General features: G+C 44.3%; 4 protein-coding genes across 4 annotated transcripts; 1 reads left to right on the top strand and 3 right to left on the bottom strand.

Annotated features, from left to right (window-relative positions):
* Positions 1–13: 13 nt before the first annotated feature.
* Positions 14–9,127, top strand: LOC108101049 (rho GTPase-activating protein 92B). The gene is made up of 5 exons (XM_017205233.2): positions 14–224; positions 443–699; positions 3,932–4,107; positions 6,510–7,476; positions 7,841–9,127. Exons 1-5 carry the CDS (start codon positions 175–177, stop codon positions 8,626–8,628), a joined length of 2,238 nt encoding a protein of 745 aa, XP_017060722.1. The 5' UTR covers positions 14–174; the 3' UTR covers positions 8,629–9,127.
* Positions 9,128–9,922: 795 nt separating this feature from the next.
* Positions 9,923–10,445, bottom strand: LOC108101024. Its single transcript, XM_017205190.2, has one exon. It carries the CDS (start codon positions 10,443–10,445, stop codon positions 10,107–10,109), a length of 339 nt encoding a protein of 112 aa, XP_017060679.1. The 3' UTR covers positions 9,923–10,106.
* Positions 10,446–10,488: 43 nt separating this feature from the next.
* On the bottom strand, positions 10,489–10,998 carry LOC108101023. The gene is made up of 2 exons (XM_017205189.2): positions 10,688–10,998; positions 10,489–10,625 (listed from the first exon to the last, which is right to left on the bottom strand). Exons 1-2 carry the CDS (start codon positions 10,905–10,907, stop codon positions 10,489–10,491), a joined length of 357 nt encoding a protein of 118 aa, XP_017060678.1. The 5' UTR covers positions 10,908–10,998.
* Positions 10,999–11,636: 638 nt separating this feature from the next.
* LOC108101036 (solute carrier family 22 member 13) lies at positions 11,637–13,724 on the bottom strand. The gene is made up of 2 exons (XM_017205204.1): positions 12,943–13,724; positions 11,637–12,883 (listed from the first exon to the last, which is right to left on the bottom strand). Exons 1-2 carry the CDS (start codon positions 13,682–13,684, stop codon positions 11,865–11,867), a joined length of 1,761 nt encoding a protein of 586 aa, XP_017060693.1. The 5' UTR covers positions 13,685–13,724; the 3' UTR covers positions 11,637–11,864.
* Between the last annotated feature and the right edge of the window lie 1,131 nt (positions 13,725–14,855).

Below are 14,855 nucleotides of genomic sequence, written 5' to 3'. Positions count from 1 at the left end.
GCGCTCCTGCTGCGGGCACACTTGCCTCACTTTTCCGTAAAACATCGTTGAAGAATGACTAATTTGCCAGTTTTAAGTATTTACTCAATGCCTAGCTAATTACACACCGCGAATAAAAAACACATAAGTTCAGTTAACGTTGGAGACGCGAGCGGCAATTGCGAATCAGCCAAGATGAAGAGGCAGTTTGCGAAAATCAAAATAGCAGCCGAAAATCTGTCAAGGTAAGTTCAAAGGCCAGCCAACGGGTGTCTGCGTGTGTGTGGCCGTGTAGGTGTGTGTAAATGCGCTCCAGGCGGACAGACAGGTGTTGCCTCATCACCCAAACACCAGTGACAACAACTGCAACGGCATCAGCGATGGCAAAACCATAACAACAACAGTGGGCGAACGATGACCTAACCCGTGGTTAACCCATGTCAATCCCCCTCTCCACCCGCAGATCCACCAAATCGGACTGCAAGGACTCCGAGCTGGAAACGATCGAGCGGCAGGTGGACAGATATCGGGACACAATCGAAAAGATCGTCCGCAAGTTGCCGGCGCTCAGTGGCGGCGGTGGAAGCAGCAGCGGGACTACTGAGGAGCAGGACAAGCGGACCAAAAAGAACAGCCACTACAAGATCGCCCAAGCCCTCGATGAGTCCGCCAAGGAGCTGCCCAAGGACATGCCGCTGCAGAAGGTCCTCGCCAATTGCGGTTAGTAATCGGGTCTCGGGATTGGTTGTGTAGGCGGGTCAGTGCAGTAATCGAAAATTCATAACAGGGGTCGGGTTTTTCCGGGATTTTTATTGAATATGGTAGCAGTCACCAACTGAAAAGGTATTGTTAACTGGTAGCCATATATATGTGAGAAGGAAAAGAGTTTTTTGATTAACCAACAGACTCGTTTTATCATCTGTACTTCACATTACATATGCATGTTTGTATAATTTGTAGTTATAGGAAACAGGCATAAAAAGTATTTACAAGTTTTTAGCAAGCGTCAATAGCAATTTAAAGAAAACAAAGGGCTCCCAAGGGTCTAAACACCCTCGCCCACGCCTCTGCCAAGAATCATGCTGGCGCTGCTGATAACGCGCACAGTGGTTGTCGTTCGTTCCAAATCCGATAATCGCCGCCAGACATGCACAATGGCACACGAATGTATAGGTTTCGGAGGGGCATGGAGAACGGAGAATACTCGCTGATGACTGTGTCACGGGCTTCGGTTTGTTTGTGTGTATTTGGCGGCCTCGCCTTGTCGCTTGGCCTTGTGGCATTTACATTTCTCAACTGCAAACAGCAACATCAACATCGACGGCTTTTTTTTAATCATTATTATAATTTTTATTATGACTTTTTCGCTGCTTTCTTTCCCAAGTCATTCGCCGTTGGCCCGCAGTATTGGTTATTATTTGCGGTTTCGGCATTATCTATTTATACACCTTTTGTTTTGCCAACCAGTAAGCACGCCCCCACTTGCGCCCGCTTTTATTGCCCTTTTTCTACATATATAAATTACCATGCATTTCATTTAAATTTGTTACACATCGCTCACGAAATGGAATAACAAAGCCCAGTAAACGCCGATAATTATGCTGACTGGCTAGGAAAAGTAAAAGTTCGAGCCGAATTCATACATCATCGTATCGTCATGATCATAATCAGACGCCGCGTCTTCTCCTCTCCGCTCATTTATTTTGTGGGCGCTCCCCCTAGGCCGTATTACTCATTCCGTGTGTTATACTTTTTGTATTGTTTCCATTCGCTGTTTCCCCTTCTCAAGCACTTTGCATTCCGCATATTCGCAGATGCGTGTGCGTCAATTGCAATTTGGAGGCAATAGCAGTTTCTGCTGCAGTTGCAGCTGCAACCTCGCAGTGGTTCAAGAGCAGAGTGGTTGTGTAACGGCCAGGGATCCCCATGCCCCCTGCTTTGCCCATTTCCCCACGTTTCTGATTAGACACGAACGTTTCCACATGCTATGTATGATGATAGGTGCCACAGTGAACGTGTGTCCATGGGTTCGGTAAGAGCTCCACTCGAACGCCCAGGAAATTATAACTAGGTTAGATTGGGGAAGTCAATCGCCAATTGGTTAAAACCTAACCAAAAGCATTTCCTTTCGATAAAGCTATTTACATGTTAAAGCATTTTAAAGTTTTGTTCATTCGCAAATTTTTTGCGAATCGTTTCACTAAGGCCAAATTCGACTCAAGAAACGATTGTTTGTTGGAAAGTGACGTAATGGTTTATACTGAAAAGTTAAATGAAAACATAAAAGCCGTGGATCACCTTTTACTATTACTCATATTTTAAAATTTATGACGGCAATTATAAAGTTAAATGTTTGGATCTAAAACATAAAACTGTATGTCTAGGCAAAGTTACGCCAACAACTTTGTTTTAAATTTATTCCACTTCTAAAAACTTCGACTGACAAGTGAAATGTACAGTCGACTCTCGTTAATTCAAACCTGCGATAATTCGAACCTCTCTATAATTCAAAGTTATCACGAGGTCCCTACGAAATCTCTTTATATTTCGAACTAAATCAATACATTTTCATACACTTGGTAATTCGAACGAAAAAATCATTGATATTTAACAAAACCACGCGTTAATTCGAACTCATCAGCGTCTAACACTCGACAATTCAAAGTTGCAGAGAAAAAAATTTTGCGACAAGTTCAAACTTGCCTTTGTTTTTGTTTTGATTATGTAGTTTTTGACGCAGACACTTCTTACGAATTAGTTTGTGTGCTTATTCAGTTACTGTTACTCTTTCGTTGGTATGCATATTAAAAGTTAGTGTTAGCTATGAGCCCTAGAACAAATTTCGAACCATTTGATATTTCAAACACTCGATAATTCGAAATATTTCAAGAGTCCCTCGAGTTTCGAATTAACGAGAGTCGACTGTATATATAATTTTTGCAGCCTCTGGCGCCTTAAATGTTAGCCACTAGCTGAGTGCCGGTGGGAAGCACCTCAGTAACTCGTTTAAAAACAACTTGAGATACACAAAAACAAAGAATTACCTCACTAAAATTAGCTTTTTGTCGCCTCTATTATGCCCGTAATTACAGTGCGATATCATCTCACTTTAACCCACTGTGCGCCCTTTGCAACTTTTATTGTTAGCCACGATGCGCTTCAATTCAACCCATTTTAGCATGGGGAGCGAAAAGCGAGCGTATCTCGAATGTTATACTCCAGTGCCGCCGTCGTCTTCGTTTTGGACTTCCCTCCCGCTTCTGTGGTGCGACCTCTTTGCCTTTGCCATTGCCTTTATTGCGGGTTCAATTGCTGGGCCTCGAGTCCCGCCACTCAACACAATTATCACAATTTTGCTTACTCAGCTCGTCAACCTATTCGCCTGTCACCTCCCCCTCGAATTGCCCCAATCTTGCCCCGCATCAAAGCGGAGCAACTCCGGCAACTGGCAAACCCGCACGCCAACATCTTTGCAGCTACCGCTTGGCGATAAGGTCTTAAATAAGCATTGACTTCCTCACTTGCGGGCGGAACATCGTCAACGTCTTCCAGATGCACACTGAAAAAGATGCATCTTAAGATATATTTTAATGTTTATTGCGTAAAAGTATAATAATGGCATGGGTGTTGTAACAATTGCATAAGTTTAAGGTCTTTGAAAATGTGGTTTTGCAATGCAGGTTCGATGTTATGAGTTCTTTTATGGACCTATGTATTCAATAAAAATAAACTATCAATGGCTGAACAAGCAACAGACACTTTAAAAAAGTTATCATTATTATTTTAATACTAACTTTTAAAGAAATATTGCAGGTTAACCTTTCCACATAATACTATAATTTGCTCTCATACATTTTAATAGTTTTTTTTCTGTGCTTTGTGTGGGAGAGATAAGTGTGGGGCATTAAATTCCAGAGTAGGCAACTCATTTCTGCCTGTTCCCCAATTGCAGGCGAGCTGGAGAAGACGATGGCCGAGTGCATTATCGAGAGCGAACTGGAGACGGAGACGAAGGTGGTGAGGCGGCTGAAGAACATCTTGGACAAGGAGATCCAGGAGATCTCGACGCTCAAGCGCAACGTGTCGCGCACCCTGCAGGAGTACACCTCGCTGAAGCGCAGTCATGAGGTGAGTGCCGATCATAAATCTAACTCCCATTGAGCATTACGTGTACGTTCGGTGAACAGGCCAAAAAACAAAAAAAAACGAATACGCAAAAAGCCAGAGAGAGAGTGAATAATGTTGGATTTCCGTTTTCACGAAACTGCGCACGATGACAACGATAGATTGTTAAATTAATTAAGAAATCTGCTCGTTGGAAATAATGGGCCGCAAAAAGCTACCTCAGGTGGCCAAACGATTCGGACGGTTTTCGGTTTCCCAGCGAAATCCGATCGCGAGGTTGTCTCTGATTAACGAACAGTACGATCAAGTGCCGGTAGTTGGTGGTTAAGAATATCCCTCTTAATCAAATGGCACTGTGGTTCGGTTGCTTGCTTGCTCGTAACAAGTTTCGATTCGGTTAAAAGTAAACAAAAACAGCCCTTAAGAAGCGAGAAGCTAGTCGTCTTAAAGTCTCAATGGGAATTCCCAGAATAGAACCAGTCGATGGGCCGTTCCCAGAATGAAGTGTCATAAAACTACCAAGCTCCCAACCAACCCACACTTTTCAATCAATGCAGAACCACTGTATCGAGCCGGATGCCTAAGAAGCGCCGGCCGAAAGAAAGCAATCAATTTTTAATTTCCATTTATTATTATTACTATTGTTGCTGTTGTTGTTGTTGTTGGTATTTCCTTCATTCTGGCTTTATCTCACGCCAGTTTCTATTGTTTGTTTGCCGTGCGTTTCGCTTTTGTCGTTTACGTTTTTATGATTCGAATCCGATACTTGGCGCTGTTGCCTTATCGCCAAGTGGGTGAGAATCTGGAGTGGGATGTCGGATGGCGGAATGGGCTGGGATGAACGGCTCTTTGGTGTTCCAATTTCTTGACACCCGATTGGTTCTGGCCATTGGCGTCTTCAAGTGTGGAACCGAACAGTTATGGCCGGCTATCTGGACACAAAAAGTTACTTTTTGAGTTTCATTGTTTTCTGTTTTCTGTTTTCTTAAATTGTTTTTCGCTCGTTTTTTCTTTCCGCTTTATTTTGCACAAATCACGACGCCGTTTGCCATATCGAGACATCGGTCGGGGATGACTAGCCGCTGTATTTGTTGATGTATGTTGTCTGTTTAAGGTGTCGGAAGACGTTCATTGACTTGGCGGCAGAGTGACATCATAATTGAAATGGACGCCACACCGCCGCTGACCATTGGCGTATCAGAGAACTCGAAACCGAAGTTATTTACACTCCCTTTTAATCTTATCACGGTCTCTCTGGGTTCCATATAAACGCCCGCGGGCTTGCCATAATTCGCTAATCAGACGCTCACCGACCTGGTGCTGTTCTAATTGCACTGCCTGACACAGATCCGATCCGAAAACAATACGTATAAGCACACGACCGACCGCCTTTGGAAGTGCTAACTTTGGTGCCCGGAATGTGTAACTTGTGGTGTCAACTGGGATGTAGGTCATAGAGAGGTTGCGGCTCATGGAAATGGTGTGACTCAGTGGCTCCGTCACTCCGTCAATGCGATGCAAACGATTCGATTCGAAGCGAAGGTGGAAAAGTGGAAGGCGCAGTTGTTGATAATTAGGTGGATGCCATTGTCTTCTGGATGCAGATAGCGCCCGCTGCTGCACTTCCAGCAATTTGTCACGATTTGTTTATTTTTAGCAGCGCTATGATACGGGATAGGGTGATGAATGCCAACACCAGTTTGTTTACACACAATGGGTAATGCTGTTGTAAGCAAAACTTACATCATAAAGCGCCCATTCTGTTTTTGTTTACGCTAAAAGTTGGTTTATCTGTGCCTGCAGTATTTAATTCTTGAATTCCTTCAAATTTGGGTTTTGAGGAATTTCGCAAGTTGAGCTTGAGTTTTTTGTTCATATCTTTAATACTTCACACGTTTTAGCATTTTGAGTTCTTATCACTTTAGATTTATGAACTTGTGTTGTTAAGTAAACAACAATTATTTTTAGTTATACAGAAGGCCCTAAAAAGCGAATTGTTTATCTCCCCTTTCTCTTTCACTTATTGGCAAAATATTTTACTGAGTTCAATTACTTTCCTTATCTGTCGTTTTTATTCAATAGCTACTTTGTGATTCGGGAGTATTGTGTGATTTCAAGTCACTCGTCAGTCGCACATTAAACCCATTGTCCGGCCGAAAACAAAGACCTTGATGAGAGCGGTAACAGCTGGGCGTTTTGCGGTCGATCTATTTTTATACGACCCGCAAAACTTTCCTGCTAAACAGCCACCGGCCATTAGTCACTCGGAAAACTATTTCTAGTGGTGGCCCCACTGATAAGATATTTTGCGTGCTTGAACTTTGTTCTTTGCGGAATGTGACGACTTCCTAGGCATTCACTCTTATCTGTCATTCACTAATCAGTGCTCTGTTTTGCTCTCGCAGGCGGCAATCCGGCTGGAGGAGCCGGCGGCGAAGGTGAACCACATCAAGACGCAGCAGGAGGAGTGCGAGCTGAAGCTGGAGAAGGAGCGGGATGCCTGGGCGGCGCAGATGCTGGAACTGATTGCCAAAGAGGACGAGATCGTTAGCTGCATCCGCGACTATGTACTCAACCAAAGAAACTATCACGAGCGGGCGCTGCAGCACGTGAACGCCTCGCTGGCGCGCATCCAAGACACCATTCAGGGCACCGAGAAGTCGCGCTTCGGCACCTCGCTGAAGGAGCACCTGACGTCCACCAATCGCGAGATCTCCTACATCGTCGAGCTGTGCTGCTGCTGCCTGCTGGAGCACGGATTGGAGGAGGAGGGCCTGCTGCGAGTGGGCTGCGCCAGCACCAAGTTGCGCCGCATGAAGCACGCCCTGGAGGCGCAGCACGTGAAGACGCCGCTGCCGCTGGACTACCAGGATCCCCATGTCATTGGCTCCATACTCAAGCTCTACCTGCGCGAGCTGCCCGAGCCGCTGCTCACCTACGGGCTGTACAAGGACTTCATCCGGATCGCCGAGCGGCACAGTGAAGCCGAGCGCAAGACGGAGATCAAGGCCATTTTAGGCAAGCTGCCCAAGGAGAACTACGCCAACCTGCGCTACCTCACCCGCTTCCTGTCGTTCGTGCAGCAGCGCTCGGTGCACAACAAGATGAGCTCCCAGAACCTGGCCATCGTGATGTCGCCGAACATGCTGTGGCCACGGATCGACAAGAGCAGCAACGCCCCGGCCGACTACATCGGCCAGGTGAACAGCTCCTCGGCGGCTAACATCATCGTGGAGCTGCTGATCAGCCAGTGGGACTACTTCTTCACCGGGGAGGTCGTGTTCTACTTGACCCTGCAGAAGCAGAAGCTCTTCGTCGAGGGCAAGAGTAAATCCAACTCCTCCAACGAGAACCTGGACAAGAACGATAGTGGTAAGCATACTGCACACTCGGAATTCTATGAGACGGGCCACTATACAGTATTTGACTTATGAAGACCTTCTTAAATTATATTTTTAACAACGAAACATTGCCCTTTAGTATTTCCTTGTGCCTTATGTTATTATGAGTTTCTTTTTATTTTGCATTGTGTTATTTTAAAGTTACTGCCTTATTATTAGTTACATTTTGTGCAATAAATCGGTTTGGAAGCAAAATTATAGTTGTATAGTTGTTATTAAAGTGCTTTTTGTTACGGGGAAAATTAATATAGTTGTGTATAAATTAACATAACGAAATAAATTAATCTTAAATCGAATTGAATCAATTAACGATTCCCCTTTACTTGTCTTTTTAGAAGTCATGGAGAGCCCCCGCTATGGCACCTTGCGCAGGCAAAAAGCTAATGCTCCCTCGCCACCCACCACGAATGGAAACGGCACAAGTATGACAACATCACAGACTTCACACCGACCACATGCCAAGGAGCTGTTCCCCCAGCAGACCCCGGCGCAACAGGAGAAGCCCGTCAAGCCGCCGCTGCCGAACCTGCCGCAGTTCCAATCGCCAGCCGCTAGCCAGCCGACGCAGACGCAGCTGGAGCCACTGCCCCCGCCGCCAGTAACGCCAGCCAAGCCAGTTCCGATGACGCGGACGCAGTTCTTCGGGCTGGACAACCTGCCCTCGCCCACGGCGGATCGCAAGAGCACCGACAGCATTGGCAGCTTCAAGCTCAAACCGGATGTCCCCCAGAAGCCTCTGCTGCCCAAACGACCCACCGTGCTGGGCGTGGGAGCTCCCAAGGCAGATGGCAAGAGCGACGACGAGGGCGGCGCGACGCCCACCCAGGCGATAATCGATAATGGCAACGGCAGTGTGCGATTCAAAACGGAGCATTTTCTTGAGAAGCTGCGTCAGGATAATGGGGAAACGAACGGAACGCGGGAGGAGCCGGCAGCCCCAAAGGAGAGCAACCATAATAACGATCAGCCGCCGACGGCGGTGGTGGATCCAAATCAGCAGCAGCAAAATCATCAGGCGCAAACCCAGGCCACCACGCCCATTTCGCCGAACTCGTTTCAAACGCCCAAGAGGCCAACGGTGCCAGCGCCACCTCCTCCCACAAATTGGAAGCCCGCGGATTAGATTGAAGTGTGAAGTGAAGCCGTGAAGCGGAAGCGGAGGCAGAGTCATTAGGTGTTACTGTTTACTCGTTAAGACTTGAACGCACAGTAATATATATATATATATATATATTTATAACTGAAACGATCCTTGCGGTGAGGATAAATTGTGCATTATAGAGAAAAGATCCTCTGCGTATTCTGCATTTGTATTTTGCCTTGTTCTATAAGCAATCTTATTTGTACGTGTTTAGCCATATAACAATATCAAGCGATATCCATTTACGTATATGTATGCATATATAGTCTGTAGTAGGCCACCATAACTCAATTGTCGAAATTTGATTTGTTAGCCCAGGTGGAGCCCTCAATTGTTGATCCTTGTTTGAAAGGTTGTGATACATCAGAAAGGTTTTGTGTTTCCTTAATTTTTTCATTGCTCTTGAGTCGACCTATTTTTCCTTTTCCAACGAAAGACATTGTGATTTCTTTTTATTAAAATTATGATTTCGGTTAAAGCATGAACGCTGTTGCTTGATTTTGAATTCGGGCTAGTACAGAACTAATTCCAATGTATTCATTTGATTTATTCAAATAACCACCATGTACATTTAAATTGAATTATCATTTTGATGGATGATGTACTATATTTTGTATTTTTGCTTTATTAATTTGTAATGCAACTATTATTATTTTATTTTATAATAAAATTATGTATGATGAACTGTTGTGTATATAAAATATACATTAAAAAAATGATGAATATAATTTTATTAGAAATTGTTTTGCCTTTGTTCGTTATTGTTTGGCATGTTAATTTTTTTAAATTGGTTAGTGAGTTGGTGGGTTAAGTATTACTAGAAGTTGTGGATCTCTTATGAAATTGGAAAAAACAATTATTACACTCTGACCTCTCGAAACCAAAAAAAAATTCGGATTTTGGGAAAGTCTTCACAACTTAACAAATTGTGCCATATAAAGTATACCTGATTACACACGATTTGTAGACAGCACCTATGATATAGGCATAACTTCCAAATCAGCTACCTAACAGTTTCAATCATATCTGCCTATAACTATATTTTCACAAGCTGCTTCAAAGACAAAACAAGCAATGACCAGATTAAGATTGGAAGAGAGCTTACTTACGAAAGTGCAATAATGCATAGGACAGACCAAATCCATATATATTCCATGGTACATCTAGAAATTAGTATGTTTATACAGTTTTGTGAATAGGTTAGTAAGTGAGCTGATGTTGGAAACACATGAATATATTCTGCTAAAGTTTAAATAAAAAAGTTGGAAACTCCAAAAACCTTTGATGTGTTTATTAAGGATTTAAAGTTAAAACCCTTTGAGCTTTGGTATGTATTATTCTTAACTTAAGTTTAGGGTAATTAAAATAATTTTTTTTAGCTATCTGTGGCAATTTTTTTATTCTACGAAGTCGTACAAAATACTCTTGATATAATCATTATAATATATTTATCAGTTAAGCTAGCTTATGTCGCTCGTTTTGAGACAAACATCAAAAGGTGGTAGCGTTCCGGTGATTTCCAGAAATCGTAAAAGTGTCTGGCTATGTTTCCTTTGGGGTGGAGCTGAAACTCCTTCCGTTGGGATCCTGGCAACCTCTTCTGGGGGGTCCAACTCCCTGACGTAATCCATGAAGTTATCCACATTAATGGGGACTTCTGCTTTGGCTTTTGAGGGCTCTACTTCCAACTTGCGCTGGAACTCACTTCTGTAGTAGTCGTTGATCATGGACATCATGCCCTTGGAGTACCAGTAGATGATGCCAATTAAAAAGAGGCCCTGCATAAAAGGTCCCACCATTTTGATCTCCACTTGAATTATTTAAAAGTTATTTTGTCTGGTTTCACTGCTGCTGCTCTTCGCGGAAACTTTCTATCCACTGATTAATCATATAGAATTGCTCCTTGATATGCGGCCATGCCATAGTCACAATTAACATAATAGTATTGGCGAAGACAAACAATTTCATCATCTCAAATGCTAATTAAACAAAAGGACATTTAATATAATAGAAAAATATATTTTTAAAGCCAATTACAGACCCTCCGGTGTGCGAAGATAGTCGCCGAAACCGGAATTCAGATCCTTGTCCTCCACCTTCTGTTCATTCTGGTCCTTGGGCTCCCGGGTCTTTGCCTTGCCGTCGGCTTTATCCTTGCCGGAATGTCCTTGGCCGTGGGAGTGTCCTTTGCCGTGTCCGCTGTGCTTGTTTCTGCCGTATCCAGTGGATGTATTGGCGAAGGCGGATTTCTTCGGTTTCATTTCATCCAGATCCCAGCAGTTGCTTGTCCCACCTATTTTCCTAGGTGGTACTTGTCCTTGGGCTGCTCCTCCGACGGTCCTTCCTCGCCAACTGCTGCTTCGCGAATGACACACTCATTTTGGGGCCAATTGCAAAGGCACCGCTTCTGGCCATTTTATGGTTTCTATTTTATTGATTTGCGATTTCTGCTTGTCGCTTTGGCTGGGTGGAAATGGTGGAAAATTTGGGGGCGGGACAGGTAAGCAAATAGAAATATGTTGTTAGTAGAGCAATGCGCTTGGATATTTAGCCCAGCATGTGTGCTTATTATACGTATTACACGTGTATGTGTGTCAACTTAGTGGATGGATGTGCCCATGAGGGTGAGAGTCTAGTGGGGGAACATTGGTCCCAAGTGGTTTCAGTTTCTGTAATAAATAATGGGTTTGGCGAAGTGGTTCGGGAAAGCGTGAAAAGCTATTTAAACATGTCGTTCGTGCTTAAAAAATGTTTATTACACAATAAGAAATGGTATTAAATGTATTCAGTACATTAAAAAGATCACAGTTATTGAACATACATATTTAAAGATTAATATTTTAAATAATAGAATAAAAAGATCGTCGTCACCATAATAGTTTTATAAAACTTTTTAGTTCTTAACTAAAACTATATTTCATCCATTATTGTTTGTTGGAAAACCTGACAGAGATCTTCAATTTTTTTTAAGGTTTAATCTTTTTTAAGCACAAGAAATAACATTAGGCATAATTTGTAAAGTAAAGTGTATTAATGGTTGTATTTTTACAAATTTCAGTAGATGCGTTGCTTTTGAATAATTCCCAAAAGTATGCAACCCAATATAAGTTCTCGATTCGCGAGGAGCGAATGCCTAACAAGCTAAATTCGAATACTGATGGCGAATACTTGACGGACACTAAAACTAGCTTAGCAACTAAGTCCCTGCGTATACGTAATTACGTATACGCTATTAGCTGTGGCTTCCTGTGCCCGGCGGCTCCTTCCAGCTCCTGTTTCTGTTCCTGTTCCTGCTCCTTGTTCGGAGTGGAGAGGCAACTTGTGCAGATCCCGCCCAGGATGACCAGCAGACAGAAGGCGGACAGCGAGAAGGCGGGGTTAACCTGCCGGAGGAGCGTGAGAAAGGAGGCGGAGAGCTGCCACACCCTCGCAAAGGTGGCGGCCGAGAAGGAGAGGCAGTGGCGCTGCTCCGGTGGCACCAGCTCACCCATGCAGGCCAGGATCATGGACTGGGCACAGGCGACGGCTGCCTGGGGCAACGAAGCCATCAGAAGACCCAGCGTGAGGCCATAAACCTCCGGAACATCCTGCTGGGCGAGGAGCAAGCAGATGCTACCGATGCACCCAACCACCATGGCAAATCCTCCTGCCCACTGCCACTTGCGTTCGCTCTGGTTGAAGGTGAGGTGCAGGGCCAGGAAACATCCCGACATCTCTGCCAGTCCCATAGCCAGGGTGTTGGACACCAGGTGCTCTCTGCCGAAGGATCGCACGTGGAGCAGCAACCCAGTGTTCACCACCATAAAAGTGGCCAGTGCCATGTGCACGGCCACCAAGTGGAAGCTGCTCCTCCGCTGACCCATCCACAGGTGCATCCAACTCACTGTTGGTTTTTGTTCTAGCAGCCTCTCCCTCAGCTCACCCAACTGTTGGGGCAACTCCTTGGACACCTTATCGAGGGATCCATTGGTGCGGGCTGCTTCCAGTAGGATTCCCACTGTTCGCTCGACTGCAAGTTGGGTATCCTTCGTATGCTGCAGTTGCCAGCGAGGTGAGTCAGGAGTCCAGGGCAGCAGGAAGACAACCACCAAGAGGGAGAGGGTTACACCTATGTATATGTGCTGCCAACTGGGTGCACCGTGAGCCAGTCCAGGGAGAAGGATCAGACCAAGAGCCCAGAAGCAATCGTACAGTAAGAGAGCTCCCAAGCGATATTTACCTGCTGTTATGTCACTAACTGCGAAATAAATAATGATATAACAACAATCATCGAATAGTTATTAATAATAAACTTACAAATAGAGTGTCCCGAGGTGATCATGAAGCAGCAGGAAACAGCTGCCAAACAACGGAGTCCGCAGTGTAGACTAAAATCCTTGACCAAACCCATCAGCAGGCTGCACATCAAGAGGCACCAGATGCCTGTTCCATAAATCTGCCTCGGACTCAAAACACGCATCAACTTCGAGGCCGCCACTCCGCCGATGAGCAATCCGAAGAGGTGCCAGTACTGCGACCAGGCCACAAAGAAGTCGCACAGGCAGACCAGATCGAACTCCATGGTCAGGGAGTGGAAGCCCGTGGTGTAGAGGAACTTCCTGCACTGGCGCATGGCATAACCAGAGTCGCCATAGTAGACCATCACATAGCACTGGTCCAGCGATACAGTGGAGTTGTCCGCCGGACCGAAGGCACTCGTGTCGCAGGTGTACTCCTCCTCGGGATAAAGATCGGGAGCTGTGAACAGGATGCAGGCCATGAACCAGGCGGCGGGGATCTTGCAGAGGAACAGGATGAGCAGCGAGCGCAGCTGCCATGATCCAAAGTCGCCCAGGATGCGGGTGATCACATCCTCCTCTTTATCCTCTTTATCGTGGGAAATAGTTTTTGTTTTGGGTAATGCATTGTAGGGAGGCACTTCGATGGCCTTCGGATCGCTGCAGGTGAAGATGTGCGTGAGGTGGCCCAAGTCCAAAGGCATTGGCGAGTGCCGGCGGATGTTTGGGGTCCATCCTTGAAACATTCCTTCCTCCTTCATCCTTGGTTAGTGGGTAAATTTAGTAAGCACGTCTCGGGAGTGCCAGGCCACCAGCATGACTGCGACTTCGCTTAGCACCTCACCTGGCCAGGTAAACTCGAGGGCTCAGCTCCGCGGTGCCTGCCTACGATGTCGTCGCTAATCAAATCACTCCAAATAAGCGGATCACAGTTACTAACTGAATGTGCAAACATTAACCCAGAAGATGCGATCTATTTTTGTTGTTCATCCGCTCGGATTGGAGATACATTTTCGGGGGCAGGCACTTGACATGATTGAAGCTAATCAATTGAGCGGGTAAACAACATCGGAATGTGTCTTTCTTCGAAAGCTGCGAATCTGAAGAGTAGCTGAAGGTGGGAAATTTCCTTTAGCCAATTTTATGACCTCGCCAAGTATTATTTAATATGTACCCAGACATTCATCTTACAGTTCCTTTAGTTTTCAATTTTAAAACTTTATTATTGTTAGTGGAACCAATTAAAGCAATATTGTTAATTAACAGCTCTAAGGAATAGTACACTTTTCGTGTAAATTAACTAAGTTATTTCATTGTTATATTGCTTTAAAAAAAGTAATACAACATAACTTTATCTCTCTTAAACATAACCTTATCATTTAACTCTTATCGCTTGTCTGATGGAAAGCTACAAATCCAAGTTCTATTTTTGGGTGGGAAAATTCCTTGGGCGTTAAAAGGCTTAACTTAATAATTTATGTGCATGTAGGCCTCAATGTTAAATTATATTTCCAAGTACTCATAAAATTAATAAAATAGTGATTAGATTATGTAAACTATCCTATAATCAACTTGAATCAAATGTTAACATTTATTTTAGTTAAATAGTATTTTCAGAGCATATTATTATTATTAGAAATAAACTTAATCACCAAATTAGTGTCTCCGTTTAATAGATATCTTTGTTTTTAGTCCCAAAGAAAATGTATTTTTTGAAAATCCTAAAACTATTAACCTGCATTGTGAACCTGCAGAATGAGTTCGCCATTTCTTGAACGAACTCGAATGTTGATCATGAACCAAAGACCCAGCCTTGTCCATATCCACATCCATTTGTGTATGATGTAATGTGTTTGTGCTCGAATGTTACGTCTGAGTTGCTACTTTCGTTGGTCAATTGCATTTTCCACTTGCATTTTCATGAAAAACTTG

Source organism: Drosophila ficusphila, unplaced genomic scaffold, assembly GCF_018152265.1.
Source record: "Drosophila ficusphila isolate 14025-0441.05 unplaced genomic scaffold, ASM1815226v1 contig_791, whole genome shotgun sequence".
NCBI lineage: Eukaryota > Metazoa > Arthropoda > Insecta > Diptera > Drosophilidae > Drosophila > Drosophila ficusphila.
Note: the sequence above shows the minus strand (reverse complement) of the source record. Positions and strands in the feature narration are given on the sequence as shown.

What these genes read in the sequence shown, in the direction of transcription:
- LOC108101023 (XM_017205189.2), bottom strand. Translation starts at nt 10,907, where the DNA reads ATGAAACCGAAGAAATCCGCCTTCGCCAATACATCCACTGGATACGGC. An exon ending in CTATCTTCGCACACCGGAGG is followed by an intron (nt 10,626 to 10,687) that starts GTCTGTAATTGG and finishes TTGTTTAATTAG; the next exon opens with CATTTGAGATGATGAAATTG.
- LOC108101024 (XM_017205190.2), bottom strand. Translation starts at nt 10,445, where the DNA reads ATGGTGGGACCTTTTATGCAGGGCCTCTTTTTAATTGGCATCATCTAC.
- LOC108101036 (XM_017205204.1), bottom strand. Translation starts at nt 13,684, where the DNA reads ATGAAGGAGGAAGGAATGTTTCAAGGATGGACCCCAAACATCCGCCGG. An exon ending in CACCTCGGGACACTCTATTT is followed by an intron (nt 12,884 to 12,942) that starts GTAAGTTTATTA and finishes TTTATTTCGCAG; the next exon opens with TTAGTGACATAACAGCAGGT.
- LOC108101049 (XM_017205233.2), top strand. Translation starts at nt 175, where the DNA reads ATGAAGAGGCAGTTTGCGAAAATCAAAATAGCAGCCGAAAATCTGTCA. An exon ending in GAAGGTCCTCGCCAATTGCG is followed by an intron (nt 700 to 3,931) that starts GTTAGTAATCGG and finishes CCCCAATTGCAG; the next exon opens with GCGAGCTGGAGAAGACGATG. An exon ending in CCTGGACAAGAACGATAGTG is followed by an intron (nt 7,477 to 7,840) that starts GTAAGCATACTG and finishes TTGTCTTTTTAG; the next exon opens with AAGTCATGGAGAGCCCCCGC.